Source organism: Sorex araneus, chromosome 4, assembly GCF_027595985.1.
Source record: "Sorex araneus isolate mSorAra2 chromosome 4, mSorAra2.pri, whole genome shotgun sequence".
In the NCBI taxonomy this organism is placed as follows: Eukaryota; Metazoa; Chordata; class Mammalia; order Eulipotyphla; family Soricidae; genus Sorex; species Sorex araneus.
Window position 1 is genome coordinate 222,842,679 of NC_073305.1, and position 19,785 is coordinate 222,862,463.

General features: G+C 45.3%; 1 protein-coding gene across 4 annotated transcripts in view; it reads left to right on the forward strand.

The window, feature by feature from the left end:
- NPRL3 (NPR3 like, GATOR1 complex subunit) overlaps nucleotides 1–19,785 on the forward strand; it is a 44,944-nt gene that overhangs the window by 15,535 nt on the left and 9,624 nt on the right. For 2 of the 4 annotated variants that reach the window (XM_004604228.2, XM_055134189.1), the window contains 4 exons: nucleotides 446–575; nucleotides 3,108–3,182; nucleotides 14,033–14,186; nucleotides 18,234–18,315. In XM_004604228.2, coding sequence (XP_004604285.1) covers nucleotides 446–575; nucleotides 3,108–3,182; nucleotides 14,033–14,186; nucleotides 18,234–18,315 — 441 coding nt within the window. The remainder of the gene's footprint in view (nucleotides 1–445; nucleotides 576–3,107; nucleotides 3,183–14,032; nucleotides 14,187–18,233; nucleotides 18,316–19,785) is intronic. The other 2 variants (XM_055134191.1, XM_055134190.1) reach the window with 1 other exon arrangement.

Consider the following 19,785-nt stretch of genomic DNA (forward strand, 5'->3'; position numbering starts at 1 on the left):
GCCCACTATGTAGCACTGAGGAGGTGGGGTATTCCAGGGAGTGAGGGGTGTAGCCTGGCAAACCTGGGCCAGTCGGGAGAAGATCCCAACCTGTGAGCCTAAATGAGTGGCTCCTCAGGGCAGTGCCGGCTCCAGCTGTTGTTCCTCCCTTTAAAAGCAAACTGCAATTCATTTCTCTCCTGAATTTCATACAGCATGCCAAGAAATGACAGCATGTACTTCAGTCTTTGCTTCTCATGCTTTTTACCTGGTAATTCTGATGATTTTATATTCCTGATCTTGGGGATTGCTTCATGAAGGCAACTGATAGAAGCTTCCAGGTCAGCAGTGGGGTAGAATCCACGCACAAACCTGTCATATCTTGAGATTCTTCCCTTCTCTGGGCGGTGGGCACGGTGCTATGACATATTCTAATTTATTTCCATTCTACTTTTTAATTTTTAAGGTTTTCAGATGTTATTCTGGCAACAATTTTAGCAACCAAGTCCGAAATGTGTGGTCAAAAATTTGAATTGAAGATTGATAATGTGCGATTTGTTGGGCATCCAACACTGCTGCAGCATGCTCTGGGGCAGGTATGGCCTTCCCTTAGCAGGTGAGATTCTCCTTGAGCATGGCCCATTCTGACTCTGGGGCCCATAGGTAATGATATACTCTTCACACACCCAGCGGATACAGTGGAGAAAGAGATGCATCCTTGTCCCTGATTCTTCTATTGTGACCTGGTTTTTGCTTTCTGCATGCTGTGGCCTTCCAATTTATATATACTCTGTGTTTCTAGGAGAGACCAAGAGAATGAGTTCAGTAGTGTTTGTCAAGCCTAACCTTTTAATTTTATAATAAAAGTAGTACAGGTGTCTCTTTTATTAAATGGTATTATAGCCAATATTAACATAGCTCTTATTATTGTGTTAAACATTGGGACTGAGAGACAGCTCAGTGGACTAGTGTACATGCTTCATAATGTTGGAAGCCCAGATTTGATCCCTGGCACAGCTTGGACACCCACGCATTGCATAAGCTCCACTGGCTTTGACCCAAGAATAAAAACAGATAGGGCCAGAGATATAATATAGCAGGTAAGGTGCTTGTTGTGCACACGGCCGACCCGGTTTCAGTCCCTTCTCTGGGCAGTGGGTATCCTATATATTTGCCCGAGCCCCACTAGGAATGATCTCTGAGCATAGAACCAAGAGTAAGCCCTGAGCATTGCTGGGTTGACCGCCAAATAAAAAGTAAACAAAAACAAAATCCATCCCCCTTATGTGTATTCTCCGATGAATAAAGTTAATAAGATTGAATGTGCTGGGCTGGAGCGATAGTACAGCGGGTAGGGCATTTGCCTTGCATGCGGCCGACCCATTCAATTCCCAGCATCCCATATGGCCCCCTGGGGCACCGCCAGAAGTAGCCAGGAGGAACCCCTGTGCATCAATGGGTGTGACCTCCCCCCCCAAAAAAAATTGAATGTACTGAGGCTGGAGTGACAGTATAGTAGGTAGGTCACTCTCCCTGCACACGGCAGATTCTGGTTCGATCTAGTCATCTTACATGGTCCCTGAATCCAACAGAAATGAATTCTGAGTGCAGAGCTGGCAACCCCTGAACATTGCTAAGTGTGACCCCAAAACAGAAAATATACCTAAGGAAAAGTACACACTTGAAAATTTCCTGCCAGTTACTTGTTTGCCCAAAAGTAGAGTAGAGTTAGCATCACTTGGATTATGAAGGGTTTTGATACCGTAGTATAAGATTTAGCTTCATTTAGAACAGGAGAGATGAGTTAAGGCACTTGCCTTATGTTTTGCCAGCCTGGTTCTAATCCTGGGCACCACATAGGGTCCCCTGAGCAAAGCCAGGGTCACTTCTGAGCATAAAGTCTAGAATAGCCTTCGAGTACTTCGAGATATACTCCTTCCACCACTCCCAAATTTTTATCTCCAGTTATACAATTCAGAAACTGCATGTGGAATGGACACACCGGCCTCTCATTTAGCACCTTCTCTCATCCTCAGAAGATGCTGTGTGGGTTATAGATGGCATATTTGTTAGTGTGCCCTTTGCAAAGCTGAAGTGACAAGCAGGGGTGGTGACTAGCCTAGTTGGGATGACCTGAGATAACTGGGACTTGGATGCTGACTCCCCCTGGTGGCAGTTCTTGTTAGTTTGGTGGTGAAAACTGGGCACGTCTGATAGATGCCGAAGTAGCAGCCTTGTCTCCAGCTCTGAATTTTGTCTTGTCTCAGGGCAGGAGCCGGTTCAGCAGGTAGTGCATTTGCCTTGGATGTGGCTGACTGAGTTTGATCCCTAGCATCCCATGTATATCACCCCCAAGTATCACCAGGAGTAATTCCTGAGTGCAGAGCCAGGAGTAATCAATCCCTGGTGTGACCCAAATGCTCGTCCCCACCCCCCACCCAAATAAAACAAAATATGAATGTTGTCTTATTTCTCTATTTATAGGGGTGACCCTCAGTGTGCTACCTGGGGAGAGGGATTGGGGTAGTCTGTAGCAGTGCTTGGCAAGTTGGTGCAGGCCTGACGGTTTGGCATTTGAACTGATGCTCCAGGTGCCCAGGGGCCCCAAGGCCATTCCATTAATGCCTGGGACAGCCTTTTCAGGGATTGAACTTAGGACCTAATGTGCGAGGCATTTGCTCTTCTACTTGAGCCATGTCTCCAGCCCCTGTCCTATCCCTTAGTTGTCCTGAGTACTTGTCATATCTGGTAGGGGGGCCTGGAAGGACTCAGATGGATGCTAGGGATAACAGCACAGGAGGGAGGGTCTAGCCAGAGATCCCTTATCCACCTGATCTGCTTTTCATCTCCTCAGTGCCTCAGGTCACTTCCATTGACTAGAGTGGACTCATCACTTTAAGTCATAGCATTGACTTTCCCATTTGTGTCTTCCTTGTGACTCCATGCCATGTGGCTGACATGCACCCCTGCAAAGGCATTGATAACTTTTTAGCAACCCAGAGGCTCTTTTTTTTTCTGGTTCTGCTACATTCTACAACCTTCTTCATGTATGAAATAAAAGTGCTAAACATGGCTTTTCTTGGAAAGTTATGGCTCTCACTCAACTTGAATTGTGTCTCTTTTTGCAGGTCTCGAAAACAGACCCATCCCCGAAGAGAGAAACACCCACCATGATTCTTTTTAATGTTGTGTTCGCACTGAGGGTGAGTGATTGTGAATGCCTGAAAAGCCTGGGCAGGTTTGGGAGGAGCATCAGAGGGAAGTAGCAGTTATTTATTTCCTGTGAATGTGTTATGACTCAGCTCAGTCAGCTCTGAACACAGCATTGCTCTCCTGGGGTGCTAGCCCTCCTGGGGTTCTGAAAAACCCATTCTCACATTTTTTCCCTTTTCTATTGGTGTGATGATAGTGCCAGAGATTGCACCCAGTGGTGCAGATAATTTAATTCAGGGCTCACATATGGAAGGCATGTGTTTACCACTGAACCCCATCCCACCTCGTCTTTTCAAAATGAAATACAGGGCTTAGGAAGATATTAAAGAGGTAAAGGTGCTTGCCTTGCAGCAGGTAACCCCGGTTCAATATCCACCATCTCATAGGATTCCCTCAAGCATTACCAAGAGTGATTCCTGAGTACAGAGCCAGGCATAAGCTCTGAGCATACTGGGGTGTGGCCCAAAAGCAAACAACAACAACAACAACAACAACAAACCCAAAATGAAATACACAAAACAGAATTTATTGTTTTATATATTTATTTTTGTTTTGAGCCACACCTGGTGGTGCTCAGGGCATACTCCTGTCTCTGAGCTCAGGGATCTACTGCAGGATTGGGAGACCATATGTGGTGACAAGGATTGAATCTGTGTCAGTTGTGTGCAAGGCAAGAACCCTACACGCTGTACTGTTGCTCTGGCCCCCAAATTGGTCATTTTAAGGCATAAAGTTTGGTGGCATCTAGTGACAGTGTTGTGTAACTATCACATTTCTCTCTGGTTTCAGAATTTTTATTGCCTCCAAAGGAGAAAGTCCTTAATTTAGTATTCTTTCTACTAAACCCTGGAAACTACCAGTATGCTTTCTTGTTTAGTTTTGGGACCACACCCATCAGTGATAAGGCTTTGTGCTCATGGATCAGTCCTGGTGGGGGTCAGGGATGCATGCAGTGTGCCAGGGATTGAATCCAGGTTGGACATGTGCTTGGAAAGTACCTTACCTGCTGTGCTATGGCTCTGGCTTCTCAGTTGTCTGCTTCTGTCTCTGTGAATTTTCTCATTCCAGATGTTTCATGTAAATGGAAACATCCATTGTGTGATCACTGATATTTCATTTCTTTCACTTAATATAATTTTTGAAATTCATTATATTATGATGTATGTCAGTACTTTCTTTCTTTCTTTTTTTTTTCTTTTTGGATCACACCTGGCAATGCACAGGGGTTACTCCTGGCTCTGCACTCAGGAATTATCCCTGGCGGTGCTCAGGGGCCCATATGGGATGCTGGGAATGGAACCTGGGTTGGCCACGTGCAAGGCAAACGCCCTACCCGCTGTGCTATTGCTCCAGCCCCACTTTGTTTCTTTTTGTAGCTAATCATATTCCATTGTGTGCTTAGACCACACTGTATTTAGTCATCTGTTGATGAACATTTGAGTTTTTCATACCTTTGGACTGTTATGAGAAATGCTGTTAAAGAGAGTTGTATGCAAATTTTATGTGGATACATGTTTTCATTTTCCTTGGGTATAAACTGCTTAGGAGTGAAACTGCTGAGTCATGTGATAACCCTGTGTTTAACCTTCTGATAAACTGCCATACTTTTTCTTAGCAGCTAAACCATTTTACATCCGCACTAGCCCTGATTTTTGTAATCCAAAGCCCTAGATATTCAAGGCCTATACTCTCCCATTGAGCTAACATCTCCAGTCTTGGTGTTTTTTTTTTTTTTTCTTTTTGGGTCACACCTGGCGATGCACAGGGGTTACTCCTGGCTCTGCACTCAGGAATCACTCCTGGCGGTGCTCAGGGGACCATATGGGATGCTGGGAATCGAACCCGGGTCGGCCGTGTGCAAGGCAAACGCCCTACCCGCTGTGCTATTGCTCCAGCCCCCAGCCTTGGTTTTTTATTTTTTATTAATTTCTATTTTGCAGTTAAGTCTGCTTGTTTCTTGAAAAATTTCTAATCTAAGACTGTTTTCACTAGTTATGGGAAGTTTATTTTCAATAAAAATATAGGAGGGGGCTGGAGCGATAGCACAGCGGGTAGGGTGTTTGCCTTGCATGCAGCTGACCCAGGTTTGATTCCTCCGTCCCTCTCAGAAAGTGTGGCAAGCTACTGAGAGTATCTCGCCTGCATGGCAGAGCTTGGCAAGCTACTTGTGGCATATTTGATATGCCAAAAACAGTAACAACAAGTCTCACAACGGAGACATTACTGGTGCCAGCTCGAGCAAATCGATGAGCAATGGGATGACAGTGATATAGTGATACAATGATTAATTTCTATTTTGCAGTTAAGTCTGCTTGTTCCTTGAATCATTTCTAATCTAAGACTGTTTTCACTAGTTATGGGAAGTTTATTTTCAATAAAAATATATCGGGGGATGGAGCGATAGCACAGTGGGTAGGGCGTTTGCCTTGCATGCGGATGACTTAGGTTCGATCCCTAGCATCCCATATGGTCCCCTGAGCATTGCCAGGAGTAATTCCTGAGTGCAGAGCCAGGAGTAACCCCTGTGCATTGCCTGGTGCGACCAGAGTAATAGTAGAGCAGGTAGGGTGATTGCCTTCCATACAGACCTGGGTTCGATCCCTAGCATCCCGTATGGTCCCCCAAGTACCACCAGGAATAAGACCTGAGTACCGGCAGGTGTGACCCTGAAATTAATAATGATGATAATTTTGGCCGAAGCTATACTGTAGCAGCAGGGCATTTGCTTGCATGCAGCCGACCCAGAGTTCTATTTTCAGCATCCCATATGGTTCCCTTGAACCAACCAAGAGTAATCTCTGAGTGCAGAGCCAGAAGTAAGCCCTGAGCACAGTTTGGTGTGGCCTAAAAACCAAAGGAGGAAAAAATAATATAAGGGATCCAAATTAACATTAAAAGTACCCCTGAGGGCCTGGAGAGATAGTATAGCAGGTAAGGCACTTGCTTCATATACAACCGACCTGGCACCTAGTATGGTTCCTTTGAGCTCTGCTAGGAGTCATCCCAGAGCACAGAACTGGGAGTAAGCCCTGAGCACAGGTGGATGTGGCCCTAATATCAAAAGAAAAAAAAGCTCTCCTGAGTAAGGACTGACAGCTTATGAAGGTACTTAAAAAATACCTTAAGTTGTGGGGCTGGAGCGATAGCACAGCAGGTAGGGTGTTTGCCTTGCATGTGGCCGACCTGGGTTCGAATCCCAGAATCCCATACGGTCCCCCGAGAACTGCCAGGGGTAATTCCTGAGTGCAGAGCCAGGAGTAACCCCTGTGCATTGCCGGGTGTGACCCAAAAAGCAAAAAAACAAAAACAAAAAGAAACCTTAAGTTGGGGCCGGCGGATAGCACAGCGGGTAGGGCGTTTGCCTTGCACGCGGTTGACCCGGGTTCAATCCCTGGCATCCCATATGGTCCCTCAAGCACCGCCAGGAATAATTTCTGAGTGCAGAGCCAGGAGTAACCCCTGAGCATTGCTGGGTGTGACCCAAAAAGCAAAAAAAAAAAAAAAACCCTTAAGTTGTGACCCGAGCGGCCGCACATGTGCAGCCCCTCCGCTGCTGAATGCCCATGATCCTGGAGGCCATCTATTTACTTTTGGCACCAGCAGCTTCTTGCAGAAATGCCTTTAGACTGTGAACTAAGCTACGGCCCCATGCCGTCCCAGGAGAGGAAAGGTTTTTCTCTCTCGGCTTTTCCTTTCCCTGGTGGCGGCCATCTTACATGGCCATCTTATAAGGCCCACTAAAGAGAGGTACGAGCTTGCAGCGATGGGATGCGCAGGAGATCTGGGGTGGGGGTGGGGAGGCCTTACCAGCGCTGCTCTCTGCTGAGATGTGACCCGAGTGGCCACACATGTGCGGCCCCTCCATTGCTGAACACCCATGATCCTGGAGGCCACTAAACAGCGGTATGAGCTTGCCTTGATGCAATTTCTGGCAGAAATTTCTCTGGACTTAGTTACTAAAATACTAAAATACAGAAATCCAAAACCTCATTTGCTCTTCATTCTCAGCAATGGAAAACAAATTATCAAATGTTGCCTTTTCAAGCAGGTCTGATTTTTTTTGGGAAAATTACAAATAATGAGTTTTCTGTTGAAATATTGAGTGTAATCAAAGTAAAGAGAAAGTAAAGTGAAAATCATCAACCACACAGGCTGGGGGGTAGGGGTGGGATGGGAGGTATACTGGGGTTCTTGGTGATAGAACATGTGCACTGGTAAAGGGATGGGTGTTTGATCAATGTATGACTGAGACTTAAGCTTGAAAGCGTTGTAACTTTTCACATGGTGATTCAATAAAAAATTAGAAAAAACCTTAAGAATTAATAATTAGTGAATTTTATTTATTTAAAAAAATTTTTTAATTAAAAAAAAATTTTTTTTGGCTTTTTGGGTCACACCCAGCTATGCTCAGGGGTTACTCCTGGCTCTGCACTTAGGAATTACTCCTGGCAGTGCTTGGGGGACCATATGGGACACCGGGAATTGAACCCAGGTCGGCCACATGCAAGGCAAACGCCCTACCCGCTGTACTACCGCTCCGGCCCCGTAATCAGTGAATTTTAAATAATGGAAATTTTCTGATATATCATGCTAATTGTGTTCAGCAGTGTCTAGTAAACCCTTCTTTCTGGCAAGTGCATGTGATCGGCATAGTAGCTCATGTGTGAGAGTAGCTAGCTCTCAGTGACAAGGAAACCATGTGTGCCTTCAAAACCTTCAAGTCTGGTGGGACTGAGACTTAAAAGAGTTAACAGATAGGGAATCTGTAAAAGTAGGTGCCATTCTAAATCTCAATATTTCTCCCCCCCCTTCAAGCTTTTTGATTTAGAGACCACAGGTCATATTGAATGTGGATCAGACAAAAAGCGTGCTTGAGAAAAGTGTATTTAGAATGGAGCTTTTTTTCTCTTTTGAGGGGTGGGGGAATGGTGTCCAAGCAGTGCTCAGGGGCCTATTCCAGACAATACTCAGCCAACCTGACCAGAAAATTAAATTCTAGGACTCAGTAGTGCTAGAGGCCACCAGTAGTGCTCTTGAGTTGGCATGTGATGCCTGGGATTGAACTTGAGTTATTGCAGGTACAAAACATGTGTCCCTGACCCCCAAACTCTCTCCATGGCTCCTGAAGGTTTATTTTTTATTTCATATTTTATGTATTGTTCTCAGAGCCTATTACATGCAAAGCATGTGCTCTACCACTAAACTGTATCCCCTGCCCTGGAGTTTAATTTGAAAAAACTGGCTTAGAGCTAAAGAGATAGTACAAATGTTAAGGCATTTGTCTTGCATGCAGCCCACCCCATTTGATTCCTGGCACTGCATATGCACCCCTGACTATCTCTAGGAGTGAGCACTGAGCACTGAACCAGGACTAGCCCTTGAAAATTGCTGGGTGTGATCCTCCAAAACAATGACAACTTACCTGTCAACAAACAAACTGGTGCACCTTGTTTATAAATAGCGAACTGAAGTGGATGGGGAGATAGCTCAAAGGTTTGGATCATATGCAAGCATGTGGGAGACCTGGGTTTGATATTAGGCACCACATGGTCCCCCTGTGCTTCTGGGAGCGACTGCAGAGCACCAAGCTGGACACAGCCCCTGAGCACTGATAAGGTATGGCACAAAACAAAGAACTGAAGATGAAAACAAAAAATGATGTCTCTGAGGCATGGGATTCCAAAGGAAAGTCTTATTTTATATACGTTTATAGTTTTGTTTTTCACCTTATAATTGTATTATATGATTATATAATGCAGGTGTCTACAAAGAGAACTAATAAGTGAAAAACCAAAAACTTGGATGAACGCTAGCCTGCTGTAAGCACCAAAAGCCCCTATAACTTGGGCAGTCAAAGGTAGCCACATTTTATCCCTCGGACACTACAGGTAGATCCTCATCTCTGAGGATGTCATAGCAGAATATATGTTGTCCTTGAGCCTAGCAATCCAAAAAACAAGAAGCTGAGCTGGAGAGATTGTATAGGGGTTAAGGTATTTGCCTTGCATGTAGCTGACAACCACTTGATACCTCAGCCAAACATGTGGTGAGTACTGCCAAAGTACAACTAAAAAAAGTTCTATAAAGAATTTTTCTGGGGCTGGAGCGATAGCACAGCGGGTAGGGCGTTTGTCTTGCACGCGGCCGACCCAGGTTCGATCCCCGGCATCCCATATTATGGTCCCCCGAGCACCGCCAGGAGTAATTCTTGAGTGCAAAGCCAGGAGTAACCCCTGAGTATCGCCGGGTGTGACCCAAAAAGCAAAAAAAAAAAAGAATTTTTCTTTGGCAGAGGGCAAGGGTTTACACCACACCCGGCAGTGCTCAGGGCCTTACTCCTGCCTCTGCACTCCTGGAAGACTCCTGGCTATGCTTGGGAGACCATATGGGTCGTTAGGGATTGAACTCAGGTCATCCACATGCAAAGCAATTGCCTTATCCACTGTACTATCTTGCTGGCCCCTCTCTATAAATATATATGTTTTAGGCCGGAGCGAGAGAACAGTGGGGAGGGCGTTTGCCTTGCACATGGCTGACCCAGGTTTGATCCCCAGCCATACCATATGGTCCCTCCAGCACTGCCAGGAGTAATTCCTGAATTCAGAGCCAGAAGTAACCCCTGAGTATCGCTGGGTGTGGCTCAAAAAGTAAAATATATATATTATTAAAATATATAATATATGTGTATATATATAGATATCTATCTATATATATAGATATAGATATTTACTTTTTGGGTCACATCCACCGATGCTCAGGGCTCACTCCTGCCTTTGCCTTAGGAATTACTCCTGGCGGTGTTTGGGGAACCCTATGGGATTCTGGGGATTGAAACTGGGTTGGCTGTGTGCAAGGCATACACTATACTATTGGTCTAGCCCTTGTAAAAGTTTTTATAATGAGAAGTTAGTTGGAATAATCCTGTGTCCAGTTCTTGGATAATATTAGGCAAGATGGTGGTTGTTGTACACTTGCAAATCTGTGGTCACTAAACATGAGGAAATGGGGCTCAACCAGAATGTAAGGGAGGCAGATGGGTCACATCCAGGTGAAAGCACAGGAAGCAACATCATAGGCCAAAGAGTTGAAAAGTGGGAAGAAGTGTAAATAATACATAGTATTTTGTGCTAAATAATCCGTTTCTTTTCTGTACTCAACAGATCCTCCTCTAGTGATAATAGTTAGATAAATGTCATATGTTGGATATCAGCCCTAAGTGTTTTAGGCTTCATCAGTGAATTGTCCCCTTTCTTCCTCCCAGAGTTTAACGTGCTCTTGCTAGCATCCCTAACTTAAAGTTTATTTTTAACCTTTCCCTTGTATTTTACCTCTCATTGTCATAGTTCCCCAAGTCAGTCTTGATTACTTGTAAGCCAAAACTTTCTGGTAATTCTGAGCTTGTATTTGTACTGCTTGTATTTGAAATGCTGTATATTTGTACCTGCTTTTCTATTTCCCCTATAGCCTTTTTATATTTTACTACAGAGCAGTGTTCTTTGGTTAAACACAGAAAGATCATTATTGCTATGCAGCAGTGTTCTTTGGTTAAACACAGAAAGATCATTATTGCTATGCTCCTAATATTTGGGAGTTGACTGACTCTGAAATTTATCTGTTCCTGAGCATAATTATTTGGTCATAATTACTTGATTCAGGCTTCAGTTTCTGTAGTTCCTAACATCCCAAAAGGGAGGTCCTGCTGTAGGACTGGAATGGACCCGGTGCGAGTGGCAAAGCTACCCAGCATTGAAATGGCACATTCTAAAAAGCATAAATGCATGGTCTTGATGCAAACTGTTAAAACCTAAGAAACGTTCCTATGGGGAAGGACAAGCTGAACTGCCCTGAGGACTTATTCTGGGATTTACGGTAAAAGCCTTGCTTGCTATCAGAGTCCAGAGAACTAAGAATTAAAAGCCTTGCTTGCTCTCAGCCCAGAGAACTAAGGGTTGGGATCTTTGTCTCTTACTGTATTTATCCAAACAACTGTAAGGATTGATAATTAATACAACTAGAAGGGAAGATAAAAGCAATGTAGATATTCCTGAGAGACAAAGTGTCTTCTTTTTTCTTTTTTTCAATTTTATTGAATCATTGTGAGATAGTTACAAGCTTTCATGTTTGGGTTACAATCACACAATGCTCAAACACCCATCCCTCCACCAGTGCACATTCCCAACCATAATATCCCGAGTATACCCCCCCTTCCCCACCCTCCCCCTGCCTCTATAGCAGACAATATTCCCCATACTCTCTCTCTACTTTTGGGCATTATAGCTTGCGACACAGACACTGAGAGGTATCATATTTGGTCCATTATCTACTTTCAGCATACATCTCCCATCCCAACTGGTTCCTCCAACCATCATTTTCTTAGTGATCTCTATTCCATCTGCCTTCTCCCCTCCACTCATGAAGCAGTCTTCCAGCTATGGGGCAATCCCCCTGGTAAATGGGCCATTTTCACCGTCAGTCTGTGGACCCTGTTCTTTGCTGGGCAGGATTGGAAACAGCTCTCACCAAACAAACGCAGGCATTGTTGCATCATTGCAGCACCCACACCACTTTGTGAATTTACCGTCATATACTTATTTATCTCTTAGTAACTGTCCCCCTTAGGCCCTGGCTCCATCTGCTCTCACATACACACATTGTCGCTCAAATATTTGAGGACAAGTCCCAGACCAGGGGAGAGAGGGCTTTGAAACTGGTGGTTTTTCTTAGCCTGGGTTAATTTTGCTGGGGAAAAAAATCTTTATTCCTACTTACTTTAGGAGCCATCTTTATAAAATGTGAACATTTGTCACATGCCATGATGCTTTTCGCACCTGGAAAAAGCTCTCTAGTACCTGGTCCATGCTCCTCACACCTGGACAAATTTCTCTAGTACTTGATCATTGAAACTTCCTCAATTATCAAAACATTTTTTGCAGTTGGCCTGGGTAATTCAGGAAGAAAATAGCTACATGTGGTGAGGTGTGTGTTGGTCCTGCCAGTCTCTGATGTCCCTCCTTTGTTCCCATCAAATGTTCCTAGTTTGGGTCAGATTTGTTCACCTCCCATGTATGTCCTTGTGTAACAGAACAATGGCTTCAGAAGGCCTGTTGACATTTGGGTGTGAGTGTTGGAAGTGAGAGAATCTTAGAGGAAAAACCGTAAGCTTCACATTGCTTTCCATCATATTTGGGGATAGGATAGTGTGGCATTTCTCAGAACTTTCACTCAGAGTAGGCAATCCCCAGTTGGTAGCTCTCCCAGAATAGACACACGGTCTTGAGATCTACAGGCACTTTGAGCAGTGCCCCATCTAGGTGCCCTAACAGGACCCCCTGACATCCCAGTGGTGCAAGTCCTCCCGCTTCATGTGTGTAGAAATGGGACAGATAGGCTCCAGACATAGACTAAAAATACTGTTGTTCCCGAGCTTATGGGCCACCAGCAGGTGTTTTGGGCTTTCTACTGTGACAGTTACTTCCTTAAGGGGATTATCAGGTACTCAGAGAGGTATTCTTTTTCTCAATGCTTTGCTGGTAGGAGTGTTTTGTATAGGCTCTAATAAATGTGAATTTACCCTGTAATTCAGGCTCTCTAGTTTCATAGTTTTTGGGAGGGCACTACTGATGAGTGTCCTTGATGAGGGCAAGTCTGCAGCCCAGTAGTGGACGTGCTTTGGGAGCAGCACTCACTTTTCTCAGCATAGGCATACTTGCTGTTGTATGGGTCCCAGTGGGAGTTCAGAAAATCTCCAAGTCTGCTTGAAGGTGTGTCCTTAATTTGGTTTGGCCCAGAAATCTAGCTGTGGCACTCTGCAAGCAGGGCCCTTCCTGCCAGATAAAGAGGGAAGTTTCTAATCAGTGGCACCATTCATCCCTCCCCTTCTCCCACCTCCCCCCCATAGGATGACTCAGCTGCCTTTTGGTCTTCTAAAGCTCTGAGTCATGGTTGGCAAGTTATCTGCTCTGTGGAACATCTTCATAGATCCCACAGCTCTGCACTCCACCCTTGGCCTAGGCAGTACACCTGCAACTCTTGATAGAGTTCAGAGTTCCCAAAGGTTGCTGAGGAAGCTCCAGGTGAAGGCTTTGAAACTGGTGGCTTTTCTTAGCCAGGGTTAATTTTGAAGGGGAAGAGTTGCTTTTGTGTTTTTTTTTTTTTTTTGTTGTTGTTGTTTGTAGTGCTGGTGATCAAACCCAGGTTCTCTCACTTGTAAAGCAAATTTTCAACTGTCGAACCACATCCCTGGCCTCTTGGGAAGACCTTATCCTTCAGTACAGAAAGTGTTCAATGAACATTAAGTTGAGAATGTCTGTGTTTCACTATCCTCATGTGGACTTTGTGATTCATCTCACATAGGGCACATAGGGTTAAATAGTTTGTGAGAAACTGCTTTTTGAAATGGTGAAGTTTAGCTTTGTTCTGAGCAGTTGGCATATCTGACTTGTGAAGTAGGTACCATTGTTTGTTCTTCCTTAGATGGAATCCTGTAGATTCTGTGCCCTCACCACTTCCAAAGCCCAGAATGGGTGCCTCATTTGACCCAGGTGTGGGATCCTTTCATAGGAGAGCTTCAAGCCTTCCTTTGCTTGTTAGAAATGCCTTTGTCTCCCCAGCCGAGGGAACCATCTCTGTTCTGTTCGAAAGATAGGGTGCTTAGTGGATAGGTGCTTATGTGGACAAAATTTTAGAGGGAATACAGGAAAGTAGGGATGGGGGTAGTCCCTGGAGAGGGATCTGGGACAAAGGATTGGAGAAGGATTCTTTCATGGTTTGAGTATTTGCTGTGTTTGTGTGGCTGAATATATGTGCTACGTCAGCGTCTCATGCGTTCTTTTTTGTGCAGGCTAATGCAGACCCTTCGGTGATAAACTGTTTGCACAACCTCTCCCGGCGCATCGCCACTGTGCTGCAGCATGAGGAACGCCGCTGCCAGTACCTCACACGGGAAGCCAAGCTAATCCTAGCACTGCAGGATGAAGTGTCTGCTGTGGCTGATGGTGAGCATCGCAGAAATCTCACCCTACACTTACAATAAGCAGGCAGTGTTTGGAGGCATGGCCCAAAGTAGTTTTGCTAATGTGAAAACTGAAGCCCCCTGAGGTTTCCTGCTCTTGCCCCAGGACTGAGCTTTCTTTTTTTTTTTTTTTTTTTTTGCTTTTTGGGTCACACCTGGCGATGCACAGGGGTTACTCCTGGCTCTGCACTCAGGAATTACTCCTGGCGGTGCTCAGGGGACCATATGGGATGCTGGGAATCGAACCCGGGTCGGCCGCGTGCAAGGCAAACGCCCTACCCGCTGTGCTATTGCTCCAGCCCCGGACTGAGCTTTCTTGATCTGATGTACTTAAATTACTTTCTTGGCCTGGAACCTCCTCCACCCACATAACAGCTCTTCACATAGGTCAGATATCTGCCACTCTGCCCTAGTTCCTCTGGTCATGTTTTCCTGTGGCTGGACATGAGGGCTCCTGGCTTTGTGCTCAGGGATCACCCCTGAGGGGGCTCAAGGGACCAGATGAGTTGCTGGAATCAAATCTGGTATGGCTGTGTTTAAAGCAAATACGTTCCCCACCGTACTATGTCTAAAGTTTAATGTGAGTGGGCTAGGGGACTAGCTCAAAGGACTGGAGTGTATGGTTTGCCATGGGAGGCCTGGTTTGATCCTGGTACTGCAGGATTCTCTGAGCACCTCCAGGAGTAACCCCCAAACTCAAAACCAGCAATAGCCCTGAGCACCAGTGGTCCAAATATAAAAATAGAAAAAGTTTTATGTAAGTACATGGTTTTTGTTAGGGAAAGGATTACTAAAAAACAGTCGATCATAAAAATAAGTCGCTGTATGGGCTCAGTACAGTGGGTAGGGCATTTGCGTTGCACATGTCAAACCCAGGTTCCATACTTGGTACCCCATATGGTCCCAAGAACAGTGCCAGGAGTGATCCCTGAGTGCAGAGCAAGGAGTAACTCCTGAGAATTACTGAATGTTGTCCAAAAACAAAACAAGAGTTGTAATAGCCTAAGCTTTTGGAGGACAAAGTGGCTGAGACAGGCACTGAGGCAGAGTGGGGCTGTGGTCTGCGGAGAGTCCAGGGCCCAGTCAGTGAATCTGTCCTCCCAGTGAGGCCTGTGACCACAGGTGGGAAGGGGGCATTGGTGAAGCTTAATCCCTAATACTGCATATATAGACAGTTGAGTATATCAACCTTGTGGATTCCATCACTCCTCTTTCCCTACCTTTCTGGGGATACCAAACAGTGAGGTCTTCAACATTGCCTCAAAACATACAAATTAGACTAGGCTTTGAGTTTATGGCTTCACCCAGGCTGGCTGGGCAGGGACTTCACATGGTTGCCTCTTTTTTTATTTTCCTCTTTGATTTTTGGGCGACACCTGGTGGTGCTCAGGGCTTATTCCTGGCTCTGCATATGGGGTGTTGAATTGAACCCAGGGCTGCCACATGCAAAGTAAGTATCCTATGACACCCTGCCACTCTAACCCCAAATGATTACTACTTAAAACTTTTCCGTCTTGGAATGCCCTGCCACAGTGACAGGGTGGGGTGGGGGGAGATGGGATTGGGGAGGATGGGAGGGATGCTGGGTTTACTGGTGGTGGAGTATGGGCACTGGTGAAGGGATGGGTTCCCGAACTTTGTATGGGGGAAGCATAAGCACAGATGTGTATAAATCCGTAACTGTACCCTCATGGTGATTCATTAATTAAAAATAAATAAATTTATTAAAAAAAAAAAAACAACTTCCCTCTTGCAATGCCTTTTCACTGGAGATTTTTTTTTCTTTCTGTTTGGGTTAGTCCTGGCTCTGCACTCAGGAATTACTCCTGGCGGTGCTCAGGGGACCATATAGGATGCAGGGAGTCGAACCCAGGTTGGCTGAGTGCAAGGAAAATGCCTTACCTGCTGTGCTATCACTCCAGCCCCTCACTGGAGAAATTTTTATGTGACTGGAGCGATAGCACAGCGGTTGGGCATTGGCCTTTCACATGGCCGACCCGAGTTCGATTCCTCCGCCCCTCTCGGAGAGTATCGAGCCCGCATGGCAGAGCCTGGCAAGCTACCCGTGCATATTGGATATGCCAAAAACAGTAACAATAAGTCTCTCAATGAGAGATGTTACTGGTGCCCGCTTGAACAAATCGATGAACAACGGGACTCTGGGTATATTGGTATATTAAAAAAAAAATCTAGGGGCTGGAGCAATAGCACAGCAGGTAGGGCGTTTGCCTTGCATGCGGCCGACCTGGGTTCGATTCCCAGCATCCCATATAGTCCCCTGAGCACTGCCAGTAGTAATTCCTGAGTGTAAAGCCAGAAGTAACCCCTGTGCATCGCCAGGTGTGACCCAAAAAGCAAAAAAAAAAAAAAAATCTAATATTTAATGATAATAAATATACTTTTTTTTGAAGTAAAACAAATTTTATTTGGAGGGTTTTAGGAAGGGAAAGGAGGGAGAGGGAGAGAGGAAAGAGACAGAGAGAGACAGAGAGAGACAGAGAAAGAGAATGAATAAATACAGGCTCCAAAGGTAGAGAAAGTCTATACACAGATCCCAGCATTAGATAAGAAAGCATGAAAGTACACATCTCAAGAGGGGAGATTCGGGCGATAGTCATGTGCTTGGCCATGTGGGCACAAGCAGCACATGGGCTTGCACAGCATATGCGCCCATACACACATTGTTTTGGGGACATACCTTTCTGTGTTCAGAGCTTACTCTTGGCTCTGCACTCAGTATCACTCTTGCTGGTGCTTAGGGGACCATTTGGGCAGCCTAGGATTGAACCTAGGTCAGCCGTGTGCAAAGCAAATGCCCTATTCACTATACTATCACTCTGGCCCCCTTATTTTAATTTCGTTGTTGTTGTTTGTTTGTTTGGGCCCCACACAACTGTTCAGGGCTTGCTCCTGGCTCTGTATTCAGAGATCACTCCTGGTGGACTTGGGGGATTATATGCCATGCCAGGGACTGAACCTGGGTTGGCCACATGCAAGGCAAGCATTCTGCCTTCAGCACTATTGCTCTGACACCATAACTCATAAATTTTATTTATTTTATTTTTGGCTTTTTGGGCCATACCTGGTGATGCTCAAGGGGCAACTCCTGGCTTTGCACTCAGGAATCACTCCTGGTGGTGCTCAGGGGACTACATGGGATGCTGGGGATTGAACCCAGGTTGGCCGCATGCAAGGCAAACACCATACCTGTTGTATTATTGCTCTGGTCCTTCATTTATTTTTATGCTGTTTTTGGGTCACACCCAGCGATGCTCAGGGGTTACTCCTGGCTTTGCGCTCAGGAATTACTCCTGGTGGTGCTTGAGGACCATATGGGTTGCTGAGAATTGAACCCAGGTTGGCCGAGTGCAAGGCAAATGCCCTACCCACTGTACTATTGCTCTAGCCCCCATAAATTTATTTTAAAATAATTATTTTTAAAGTAGCACAACCCTCTGTGGGGTCATAACCCACAGTTTAAGAAGCTAGGATAAATCACTAAGCCATTTTGTGACCCCCCCCAATCTGAGTTTAATTTTAATTTAATTGAATGCAAAGATTTTATTCAAAGCAGAAGAGGACCAGAGACATAGTACAGGGGTTGAAATGTTCATCTTGCATGTTACTGACCAGAGTTTGATCTCTGGGCATGACACATGGTCCCATGAATACCTCCTGAAGTGGCCCCTGAACTCAGAGCGAGGAGTAGGCCCTAAGCACTGCTGAATATGTCCCAAACCCCCACAATCACAGTCACTGAAATTCCTTTTAAGTTAAACTTTTTTTTTTTTTTGCTTTTGGGTCACACCCGGGGTTACTCCTGGCTCTGCACTCAGGAATTACTCCTGGCGGTGCTCAGGGGACCATATGGGATGCTGGGATTCAAACCTGGGTTGGCCGCATGCAAGGCAAACACCCTACCTGCTGTGCTATCGCTCCAGCCCCAAACCTTTTTAAAGTTGTTTTCTGTTGTAATTTATGTAAGTTTCTTGCCTTGAAAACTAATTCCTCTCTGTTGGAATTCTTGCAGCAAATGATGGTCCTCAGTCCCCATTCCATCACATTCTGCCCAAATGCAAGCTGGCCAGGGACCTTAAGGAAGCTTATGACAGGTATGATAAGTGGGTGACAGACTCTCTACATTCCCTTCTTAGGAAATTAAGAAATGTCTGAGGGCTCTTAGAGGGGACTGCCTCCACTGGGTATGCCTTTCCTTTTGTGCCATTGAGACTGGGGCAAGAGAGAAAGGGAAGTGTCAGCCCTTTTGTTGACTGCTATGTGCCCATGGGGAAGAATCATTTTTATGTTTTTATTTTATTATTATTACTATTTTTGGGGGGTGTGGGGCCACACCTAACAGTGCTCAAGGGGATCTCTTGGGTCTGCACTCAGGAATTATTCCTAGTGGTGCTTGGGGGACCATAATGGGATGCTCCACATCAAATTGGGTCAGTCATGTTCAAGGCAAACACCTTCCCTGCTGTACTATTACTCCAGCCCTTTTTAGGTTTGCCATTTTAACAAAATCCAGGGGCCTTGCAGCTATGTGTGCCCGTGAAGAGTTTGCAGTGTGCCTCCCTGGTGTGCTCAGACCCGTGCTTTCCTGTGTTGCTCAGTGACCTTAGTGACAGAATCCTGGACACGTCACTTTCAGGTTGTCTCTCCCATGAAGATAGAGGTTTCCTTGACATAGGGCCTATCCCAGCCCTTGTGCTTGGCATGTAGAGAAGTATAGCTTATGTACAGGTGACAAAATAATAAGGAAATAGAGGGAATTACGCAGATTTCATGAAGCCTGAAAATGTTTATTGAATAGTTTGTTAACAGAGCTCATAGTGGGGTTTTAATTCCCCATTTCTATAAAATGTGCCTATGCTTAAACCTGTGTTTGAGATGTCCAGGTGAGCCTTGTGCGACCAAACCAACTTCTGGGGCCATACACATCTTTCCACTGTGTGCGTCAAGAAGCCTGACTGTGTGGGGCCAGCAGGTGTAGAGGTGGCTCTGTAAGTCTCTTGACGAAAGATGACTGGAGGGAGACCAGAGGTTGGTTTAGGTATTTGCTGAATGGAGGAACAGAAATTTTTCTCAGCTCTCAAGGCCGTGGATTAGCTTATAAACATTTCCATCTGGGCTATGTAAGATAAGAGTGGATTTTAAAGACAGCTGCTTTGTGCAGACTCATTGCTTCAGGACTTGGGGCTTTGCAGAGACACTTATCTCTTAATTGCAGACTGGGCTGAGCTCTTCTCTGTGACCAGGAGTTTTGTGCAGGACGGATAAGCCTTACATGAGGTAGTCTATTCTTTCTAGTGTTTCTAGAATAAACAATTTACTCCCCTACAATGAAAGTACAAACTTGGCAATCTTTTAAAGATTTTTATTAAAAAAAATGATTTCTCCTCGTCTGGGATCCCAAACAGTGGGGCTTAGTGCATATAGCAGCACTGGGGTCTCATGCTGCCAGGTAGGGAGTTTAGGCTACTGAGCCACATTCCAAGCTCCAAGCATAAACCATGCTCAAATCCCTGCTCTACTAGAGCTTTGTCTTAAAACTGCATTTTAAAAGCAGGACAGGGGCT